Below are 11,588 nucleotides of genomic sequence, written 5' to 3'. Positions count from 1 at the left end.
ATCGATTATCGTAGATTTATCAGTGGTGACGGTGTTTCCTAGCCTCAGTGTAGTGGGCAGCTGGGAGGAGGTGCTCTTATTCTCCATGGACTTTACAGTGTTTCCTATCCTCAGTGCAGTGGGCAGCTGGGAGGAGGTGGTCTTATTCTCCATGGACTTTACAGTGTCCCAAAACATTTTGGAATTAGTGCTACAGGATGCAAATTTCTGTTCGAAAAAAAGCTAGCCTTAGCTTTCCTAACTGACTGTGTATATTGGTTCCTGACTTCCCTGAAAAGTTGCATATCACGGGGGCTAGTCGATTCTAATGTGACTATGATGAGGTGTGGGCGTTACCCAGACATACAGAAACACTCACGTTACCCAGACAGATGGTGGAAGGATATTGATATTCCATGATGTACTGTTTGTTCCATCTCATCCACGGCACAGCTCCTATATATCCCAGGGAGATGGTTTTCATGGAGATCTATTTTAATTAGATTGTGTTTTAATCCCTTATCCGTGTCAGTGGGGGACTGCTAGGTTTCATTGTCAATGTTCCCATCCTCTGAATGCACCATGACTGGCCCAAATGGGTCCGATATGGTTCTGGTCTAAAGTAGTGAACCCTGACTGGCCCAAATGGGTTCGAAATGGCTCTGGTCTAAAGTAGTGCGTTATATCGGGATTCATTTTGTAACATTTATTTTGACAGGGGGTCAATGCCTTCTCTCTTCCAGATGAGCCCTGTGTAGTGGGGTCAATGCCTTCTCTCTTCCAGATGAGCCCTGTGTAGTGGGGTCAATGCCTTCTCTCTTCCAGATGAGCCCTGTGTAGTGGGGTCAATGCCTTCTCTCTTCCAGATGAGCCCTGTGTAGTGGGGTCAATGCCTTCTCTCTTCCAGATGAGCCCTGTGTAGTGGGGTCAATGCTTTCTCTCTTCCAGATGAGCCCTGTGTAGTGGGGTCAATGCTTTCTCTCTTCCAGATGAGCCCTGTGTAGTGGGGTCAATGCTTTCTCTCTTCCAGATGAGCCCTGTGTAGTGGGGTCAATGCTTTCTCTCTTCCAGATGAGCCCTGTGTAGTGGGGTCAATGCTTTCTCTCTTCCAGATGAGCCCTGTGTAGTGGGGTCAATGCTTTCTCTCTTCCAGATGAGCCCTGTGTAGTGGGGTCAATGCCTTCTCTCTTCCAGATGAGCCCTGTGTAGTGGGGTCAATGCTTTCTCTCTTCCAGATGAGCCCTGTGTAGTGGGGTCAATGCTTTCTCTCTTCCAGATGAGCCCTGTGTAGTGGGGTCAATGCCTTCTCTTTTCCAGATGAGCCCTGTGTAGTGGGGTCAATTCCTTCTCTCTTCCAGATGAGCCCTGTGTAGTGGGGTCAATGCCTTCTCTCTTCCAGATGAGCCCTGTGTAGTGGGGTCAATGCTTTCTCTCTTCCAGATGAGCCCTGTGTAGTGGGGTCAATGCTTTCTCTCTTCCAGATGAGCCCTGTGTAGTGGGGTCAATGCCTTCTCTCTTCCAGATGAGCCCTGTGTAGTGGGGTCAATGCCTTCTCTCTTCCAGATGAGCCCTGTGTAGTGGGGTCAATGCCTTCTCTCTTCCAGATGAGCCCTGTGTAGTGGGGTCAATGCCTTCTCTCTTCCAGATGAGCCCTGTGTAGTGGGGTCAATGCCTTCTCTCTTCCAGATGAGCCCTGTGTAGTGGGGTCAATGCTTTCTCTCTTCCAGATGAGCCCTGTGTAGTGGGGTCAATGCCTTCTCTCTTCCAGATGAGCCCTGTGTAGTGGGGTCAATGCTTTCTCTCTTCCAGATGAGCCCTGTGTAGTGGGGTCAATGCTTTCTCTCTTCCAGATGAGAGCTGGTATGATACTATACTGTGTGTTGTGGTCTCTACAGTAGACACTAGACTAGAAGGGCTGGTATGATACTATACTGTGTGTTGTGGTCTCTACAGTAGACACTAGACTAGAGCTGGTATGATACTATACTGTGTGTTGTGGTCTCTACAGTAGACACTAGACTAGAGGAGCTGGTATGATACTATACTGTGTTGTTGTGTCTCTACAGTAGACACTAGACTAGAAGGGCTGGTATGATACTATACTGTGTGTTGTGGTCTCTACAGTAGACACTAGACTAGAGGAGCTGGTATGATACTATACTGTGTGTTGTGGTCTCTACAGTAGACACTAGACTAGAGGAGCTGGTATGATACTATACTGTGTGTTGTGGTCTCTACAGTAGACACTAGACTAGAGCTGGTATGATACTATACTGTGTGTTGTGGTCTCTACAGTAGACACTAGACTAGAGCTGGTATGATACTATACTGTGTGTTGTGGTCTCTACAGTAGACACTAGACTAGAGGAGCTGGTATGATACTATACTGTGTGTTGTGGTCTCTACAGTAGACACTAGACTAGAGCTGGTATGATACTATACTGTGTGTTGTGGTCTCTACAGTAGACACTAGACTAGAGCTGGTATGATACTATACTGTGTGTTGTGGTCTCTACAGTAGACACTAGACTAGAGCTGGTATGATACTATACTGTGTGTTGTGGTCTCTACAGTAGACACTAGACTAGAGGAGCTGGTATGATACTATACTGTGTGTTGTGGTCTCTACAGTAGACACTAGACTAGAGGAGCTGGTATGATACTATACTGTGTGTTGTGGTCTCTACAGTAGACACTAGACTAGAGGAGCTGGTATGATACTATACTGTGTGTTGTGGTCTCTACAGTAGACACTAGAATAGAGGAGCTGGTATGATACTATACTGTGTGTTGCGGTCTCTACAGTAGACACTAGACTAGAGGAGCTGGTATGATACTATACTGTGTGTTGTGGTCTCTACAGTAGACACTAGACTAGAGCTGGTATGATACTATACTGTGTGTTGTGGTCTCTACAGTAGACACTAGACTAGAGCTGGTATGATACTATACTGTGTGTTGTGGTCTCTACAGTAGACACTAGACTAGAGGAGCTGGTATGATACTATACTGTGTGTTGTGGTCTCTACAGTAGACACTAGACTAGAGGAGCTGGTATGATACTATACTGTGTGTTGTGGTCTCTACAGTAGACACTAGACTAGAGGAGCTGGTATGATACTATACTGTGTGTTGTGGTCTCTACAGTAGACACTAGACTAGAGGAGCTGGTATGATACTATACTGTGTGTTGTGGTCTCTACAGTAGACACTAGACTAGAGCTGGTATGATACTATACTGTGTGTTGTGGTCTCTACAGTAGACACTAGACTAGAGGAGCTGGTATGATACTATACTGTGTGTTGTGGTCTCTACAGTAGACACTAGACTAGAGGAGCTGGTATGATACTATACTGTGTGTTGCGGTCTCTACAGTAGACACTAGACTAGAGGAGCTGGTATGATACTATACTGTGTGTTGTGGTCTCTACAGTAGACACTAGACTAGAGCTGGTATGATACTATACTGTGTGTTGTGGTCTCTACAGTAGACACTAGACTAGAGCTGGTATGATACTATACTGTGTGTTGTGGTCTCTACAGTAGACACTAGACTAGAGGAGCTGGTATGATACTATACTGTGTGTTGTGGTCTCTACAGTAGACACTAGACTAGAGGAGCTGGTATGATACTATACTGTGTGTTGTGGTCTCTACAGTAGACACTAGACTAGAGCTGGTATGATACTATACTGTGTGTTGTGGTCTCTACAGTAGACACTAGACTAGAGGAGCTGGTATGATACTATACTGTGTGTTGTGGTCTCTACAGTAGACACTAGACTAGAGGAGCTGGTATGATACTATACTGTGTGTTGTGGTCTCTACAGTAGACACTAGACTAGAGCTGGTATGATACTATACTGTGTGTTGTGGTCTCTACAGTAGACACTAGACTAGAGCTGGTATGATACTATACTGTGTGTTGTGGTCTCTACAGTAGACACTAGACTAGAGCTGGTATGATACTATACTGTGTGTTGTGGTCTCTACAGTAAACACTAGACTAGAGGAGCTGGTATGATACTATACTGTGTGTTGTGGTCTCTACAGTAGACACTAGACTAGAGCTGGTATGATACTATACTGTGTGTTGTGGTCTCTACAGTAGACACTAGACTAGAGGAGCTGGTATGATACTATACTGTGTGTTGTGGTCTCTACAGTAAACACTAGACTAGAGGAGCTGGTATGATACTATACTGTGTGTTGTGGTCTCTACAGTAGACACTAGACTAGAGCTGGTATGATACTATACTGTGTGTTGTGGTCTCTACAGTAGACACTAGACTAGAGCTGGTATGATACTATACTGTGTGTTGTGGTCTCTACAGTAGACACTAGACTAGAGCTGGTATGATACTATACTGTGTGTTGTGGTCTCTACAGTAGACACTAGACTAGAGGAGCTGGTATGATACTATACTGTGTGTTGTGGTCTCTACAGTAGACACTAGGCTAGCTAACATAGATTCAGCTTAGCTAACCTACCAAGTCGCTCTCTCTCCCAGGGGCTGGCAGGAGGTCACATGGCTTCAGCAGAAGTGGCCGACTAATTTATGACTAATGTCGTGCCTAAATCACAGCCCTGTCCCCAGGCTTCTCCTCTCACCCCAGCCCTTGTCCTTGCTCTCTCTTTGACCCAACCCTCTGCTCTACTCTCCTCTCAGTATTGTCCCCAAGCTATATAATGGACTGTCCTCACTGCTGCCCCCCTCTCAATAAAACCATGACTGGGCAGTTTCCTCTGTTCTCCTATCACGTTATAATCAGGATGTAGAGTCTCTGTTTAACTCCTGATGTCTCCCTCCAAGTCCTGTCATTTAGTCTGGTCTTACTGTTAGACAGTTCACATTACAGTTGACTACAATACCTTTCTCAGGCACACATCAAAGTGAATAGAATGTAGTCCTTCCTGGAAAGACCTCTTTATATCTGACCAGAGTCTGATCCACTAGATGGAGAGGGTGTAGTCTGATTTAAAGCCTACTTGAGATGGTGTAGTCTGATTTAAAGCCTACTTCAGACTGTGTAGTCTGATTTAAAGCCTACTTCAGACTGTGTAGTCTGATTTAAAGCCTACTTGAGACTGTGTAGTCTGAGTTTTAAAGGGGACAGTCACCGGTCGGTGTGGGGACAGTCACCAAGTGTGTGTGGGGACAGTCACCACGTCTGTGTGGGGACAGTCACCCTTCCCTGTCTCCTCTTGAGTGGTTCAGTGCCTGTCTTGTAGACCCCCGGGGATGCTGGGTAAACAACAGACCTGTAGACCCCCGGGGATGCTGGGTAAACAACAGACTACCAACAGACCTGTAGACCCCTGGGGATGCTGAGTAAACAACAGACATGTAGACCCCCGGGGATGCTGGGTAAACAACAGACTACCAACAGACCCCCGGGGATGCTGGGTAAACAACAGACTACCAACAGACATGTAGACCCCCGGGGATGCTGGGTAAACAACAGACTACCAACAGACCCCCGGGGATGCTGGGTAAACAACAGACTACCAACAGACCTGTAGACCCCTGGGGATGCTGGGTAAACAACAGACTACCAACAGACCTGTAGACCCCTGGGGATGCTGGGTAAACAACAGACCTGTAGACCCCCGGGGATGCAGGGTAAACAACAGACCTGTAGACCCCCGGGGATGCTGGGTAAACAACAGACTACCAACATACCTGTAGTCCCCCGGGGATGCAGGGTAAACAACAGACTACCAACAGACTCCCGGGGATGCTGGGTAAACAACAGACTACCAACAGACCTGTAGACCCCCGGGGATGCAGGGTAAACAACAGACCTGTAGACCCCCGGGGATGCTGGGTAAACAACAGACTACCAACAGACCTGTAGACCCCCGGGGATGCTGGGTAAACAACAGACTACCAACAGACCTGTAGACCCCTGGGGATGCTGAGTAAACAACAGACATGTAGACCCCCGGGGATGCTGGGTAAACAACAGACTACCAACAGACCCCCGGGGATGCTGGGTAAACAACAGACTACCAACAGACCTGTAGTCCCCCGGGGATGCAGGGTAAACAACAGACTACCAACAGACTCCCGGGGATGCTGGGTAAACAACAGACTACCAACAGACCTGTAGACCCCCGGGGATGCAGGGTAAACAACAGACCTGTAGACCCCCGGGGATGCTGGGTAAACAACAGACTACCAACAGACCTGTAGACCCCGGGGATGCTGGGTAAACAACAGACTACCAACAGACCTGTAGACCCCTGGGGATGCTGAGTAAACAACAGACATGTAGACCCCCGGGGATGCTGGGTAAACAACAGACTACCAACAGACCCCCGGGGATGCTGGGTAAACAACAGACTACCAACAGACCTGTAGACCCCCGGGGATGCTGGGTAAACAACAGACCTGTAGGCCCCCGGGGATGCTGGGTAAACAATAGACTACCAACAGACCTGTAGACCCCAGGGGATGCAGGGTAAACAACAGACCTGTAGACCCCCGGGGATGCTGGGTAAACAACAGACCTGTAGACCCAAGGGGATGCTGGGTAAACAACAGACCTGTAGACCCCCGGGGATGCTGGGTAAACAACAGACTACCAACAGACTCACCAGTGATCTTTAAAGGTCCAGCTGGTTTTATCTCTTTATCAAATCATTTCTGGGTAACAATGAAGTCGCTTACTGGGATTGTTTTCCATTAAAATGGTCAAAAATAAACAAAAAATAGCTTCTTAGCAAAGAGACATTTCTCAATCAAGAATCTAGCTGGGACTGTCTGGGTGTGGTCAGAGTGGGGAGGAGACAATGGAAAACTAGCTGTTATTGGCTGAGAGGTTTTAGAACTCTCTCTGATTGGTCTATTAACTAATGTCACCAGGCAGGCCAAAACTCAGATGGACATTTCAGGTGGTCTTTTCAAACAGCTTTTACAGTATCAGGAAGTGATCATCGTTTACACATTTTCTCAGGATTATTCCAACCTCAAAGTGTTGAAATATCTATAAAACACAGAAAAAGCATGTTTGTCTGCATTGGGCCTTTACCACACACACACACACACACACACACGCACGCACGCACACGCACACGCACACACGCAACACCACTTACCTGTAAATTATGCATGCGCTGTTCCGACACGTGTCACAGTTGGCCGTGTCCTGTCCGGTTCGATAGGAGAGGCTGAGGAGAGGGAGAGGATAGGAAAGAAAGGGGAGGATAGGAAAGAAAGGAGAGGAGAGAGAGGGGGGGAGGAGGAGAGGAGATGAAAGGGGGAGAGAGAGGGGAGGAGAGAGAGGGAGAAAAGAGGAGAGAGGGAGAAAAGAGGAGAGGGGATGAAAGGGAGAGAGGAGAGGGGATGAAAGGGGGAGAGAGAGAGGAGGAGAGTAGAGAGGGGGGGGGCAGAGGAGAGAGGGAGAAAAGAGGAGATGGAGAGAGGGGGGAGGAGAGGAGAGGGAGAGGAGATGAGAGGGGGAGAGGGGGGGAGGATATGAGAGAAGGATATGAGAGAGGGAGAGAAGAGAGGAGATGAGAGGGTGAGAGAGAGGAGGAGAGGGGGGGAGGATATGAGAGAAGGATATGAGAGAGGGAGAGAAGAGAGGAGATGAGAGGGTGAGAGAGAGGAGGAGAGGGGGGGAGGATATGAGAGAAGGATATGAGAGAGGGAGAGAAGAGAGGAGATGAATGAACAATCACAGGTTTGTTAGCCGTTCCCTCCTCGTCTGTCTGTCTCATCTGTTCTTCCTCATTAACAGAACGTGAACATGGACCTGAATAGACAGAGGTGTGTGTTCCATCCCTGATAAAGCTCTTTGTATGGACGGAGGTTCTGTCCCTTTAGCTGAGGCCTTGTCTGATCCTGGGCTGAAGTGATGTCTCGGCATTTATGCGTGCGTGCGTGCGTGCGTGCGTGTGTGTGTCTACACCATCACAATAAATCCATGTAATATAGTCTACACCATCACAATAAATCCATGTAATATAGTCTACCTACACCATCACAATAAATCCATGTAATATAGTCTACCTACACCATCACAATAAATCCATGTAATATAGTCTACCTACACCATCACAATAAATCCATGTAATATAGTGTACCTACACCATCACAATAAATCCATGTAATATAGTCTACACCATCACAATAAATCCATGTAATATAGTCTACCTACACCATCACAATAAATCCATGTAATATAGTGTACCTACACCATCACAATAAATCCATGTAATATAGTCTACCTACACCATCACAATAAATCCATGTAATATAGCCTACCTACACCATCACAATAAATCCATGTAATATAGTCTACACCATCACAATAAATCCATGTAATATAGCCTACCTACACCATCACAATAAAGCCATGTAATATAGTCTACACCATCACAATAAATCCATGTAATATAGTCTACACCATCACAATAAATCCATGTAATATAGTCTACACCATCACAATAAATCCATGTAATATAGTCTACCTACACCATCACAATAAATCCATGTAATATAGCCTACACCATCACAATAAATCCATGTAATATAGTCTACACCATCACAATAAATCCATGTAATATAGTCTACCTACACCATCACAATAAATCCATGTAATATAGTCTACACCATCACAATAAATCCATGTAATATAGTCTACACCATCACAATAAATCCATGTAATATAGTCTACCTACACCATCACAATAAATCCATGTTATATAGTCTACACCATAACAATAAATCCATGTAATATAGTCTACACCATCACAATAAATCCATGTAATATAGTCTACCTACACCATCACAATAAATCCATGTAATATAGCCTACACCATCACCATAAATCCATGTAATATAGTCTACACCATCACAATAAATCCATGTAATATTGTCTACACCATCACAATAAATCCATGTAATATAGTCTACCTACACCATCACAATAAATCCATGTAATATAGTCTACACCATCACTATAAATCCATGTAATATAGTCTACACCATCACAATAAATCCATGTAATATAGTCTACACCATCACAATAAATCCATGTAATATTGTCTACACCATCACAATAAATCCATGTAATATAGTCTACCTACACCATCACAATAAATCCATGTAATATAGTCTACACCATCACTATAAATCCATGTAATATAGCCTACACCATCACAATAAATCCATGTAATATAGTCTACACCATCACAATAAATCCATGTAATATAGTCTACCTACACCATCACAATAAATCCATGTAATATAGTCTACCTACACCATCACAATAAATCCATGTAATATAGTCTACACCATCACAATAAATCCATGTAATATAGTCTACCTACACCATCACAATAAATCCATGTAATATAGTCTACACCATCACTATAAATCCATGTAATATAGCCCACACCATCACAATAAATCCATGTAATATAGTCTACACCATCACAATAAATCCATGTAATATAGTCTACCTACACCATCACAATAAATCCATGTAATATAGTCTACCTACACCATCACAATAAATCCATATAATATAGTCTACACCATCACAATAAATCCATGTAATATAGTCTACCTACACCATCACAATAAATCCATGTAATATAGTCTACACCATCACAATAAATCCATGTAATATAGTCTACACCATCACAATAAATCCATGTAATATAGTCTACACCATCACAATAAATCCATGTAATATAGTCTACCTACACCATCACAATAAATCCATGTAATATAGTCTACACCATAACAATAAATCAATGTAATATAGTCTACACCATCACAATAAATCCATGTAATATAGTCTACACCATCACAAAAAATCCATGTAATATTGTCTACACCATCACAATAAATCCATGTAATATAGTCTACACCATCACAATAAATCCATGTAATATAGTCTACCTACACCATCACAATAAATCCATGTAATATAGTCTACACACCATAACAATAAATCCATGTAATATAGCCTACACCATCACACTAAATCCATGTAATATAGTCTACACCATCACAATAAATCCATGTAATATAGTCTACCTACACCATCACAATAAATCCATGTAATATAGCCTACACCATCACCATAAATCCATGTAATATAGTCTACACCATCACAATAAATCCATGTAATATAGTCTACACCATAACAATAAATCCATGTAATATAGTCTACACCATCACAATAAATCCATGTAATATAGTCTACACCATCACAATAAATCCATGTAATATAGTCTACCTACACCATCACAATAAATCCATGTAATATAGTCTACCTACACCATCACAATAAATCCATGTAATATAGTCTACCTACACCATCACAATAAATCCATGTAATATAGTGTACCTACACCATCACAATAAATCCATGTAATATAGTCTACACCATCACAATAAATCCATGTAATATAGTCTACCTACACCATCACAATAAATCCATGTAGTATAGTCTACACCATCACAATAAATCCATGTAATATAGCCAACCTACACCATCACAATAAAGCCATGTAATATAGTCTACACCATCACAATAAATCCATGTAATATAGTCTACCTACACCATCACAATAAATCCATGTAATATAGTCTACCTACACCATCACAATAAATCCATGTAATATAGTCTACCTACACCATCACAATAAATCCATGTAATATAGTCTACACCATCACAATAAATCCATGTAATATAGTCTACACCATCACAATAAATCCATGTAATATAGTCTACACCATCACAATAAATCCATGTAATATAGTCTACACCATCACAATAAATCCATGTAATATAGTCTACACCATCACAATAAATCCATGTAATATAGTCTACACCATCACAATAAATCCATGTAATATAGTCTACACCATCACAATAAATCCATGTAATATAGTCTACACCATCACAATAAATCCATGTAATATAGTCTACACCATCACAATAAATCCATGTAATATAGTCTACCTACACCATCACAATAAATCCATGTTATATAGTCTACACCATAACAATAAATCCATGTAATATAGTCTACACCATCACAATAAATCCATGTAATATAGTCTACCTACACCATCACAATAAATCCATGTAATATAGTCTACACCATAACAATAAATCCATGTAATATAGCCTACACCATCACACTAAATCCATGTAATATAGTCTACACCATCACAATAAATCCATGTAATATAGTCTACCTACACCATCACAATAAATCCATGTAATATAGCCTACACCATCACCATAAATCCATGTAATATAGTCTACACCATCACAATAAATCCATGTAATATAGTCTACACCATCACAATAAATCCATGTAATATAGTCTACACCATCACAATAAATCCATGTAATATAGTCTACACCATCACAATAAATCCATGTAATATAGTCTACCTACACCATCACAATAAATCCATGTAATATAGTCTACCTACACCATCACAATAAATCCATGTAATATAGTCTACCTACACCATCACAATAAATCCATGTAATATAGTCTACACCATCACAATAAATCCATGTAATATAGTCTACCTACACCATCACAATAAATCCATGTAATATAGTCTAC

General features: G+C 42.6%; 1 protein-coding gene across 1 annotated transcript in view; it reads right to left on the bottom strand.

Annotated features, from left to right (window-relative positions):
* The window catches only part of LOC124024209 (inhibitory synaptic factor 2A-like), a 43,685-nt gene that overhangs the window by 12,902 nt on the left and 19,195 nt on the right, over positions 1-11,588 (bottom strand). The window contains exon 4 of the mRNA XM_046338208.1: positions 7,083-7,154. Coding sequence (XP_046194164.1) covers positions 7,083-7,154 — 72 coding nt within the window. The remainder of the gene's footprint in view (positions 1-7,082; positions 7,155-11,588) is intronic.

The sequence above is a fragment of the Oncorhynchus gorbuscha genome, unplaced genomic scaffold (genome assembly GCF_021184085.1).
Source record: "Oncorhynchus gorbuscha isolate QuinsamMale2020 ecotype Even-year unplaced genomic scaffold, OgorEven_v1.0 Un_scaffold_1785, whole genome shotgun sequence".
NCBI classification, from domain to species: domain Eukaryota; kingdom Metazoa; phylum Chordata; class Actinopteri; order Salmoniformes; family Salmonidae; genus Oncorhynchus; species Oncorhynchus gorbuscha.
This window is presented reverse-complemented; position numbering and strand designations above follow the sequence as displayed.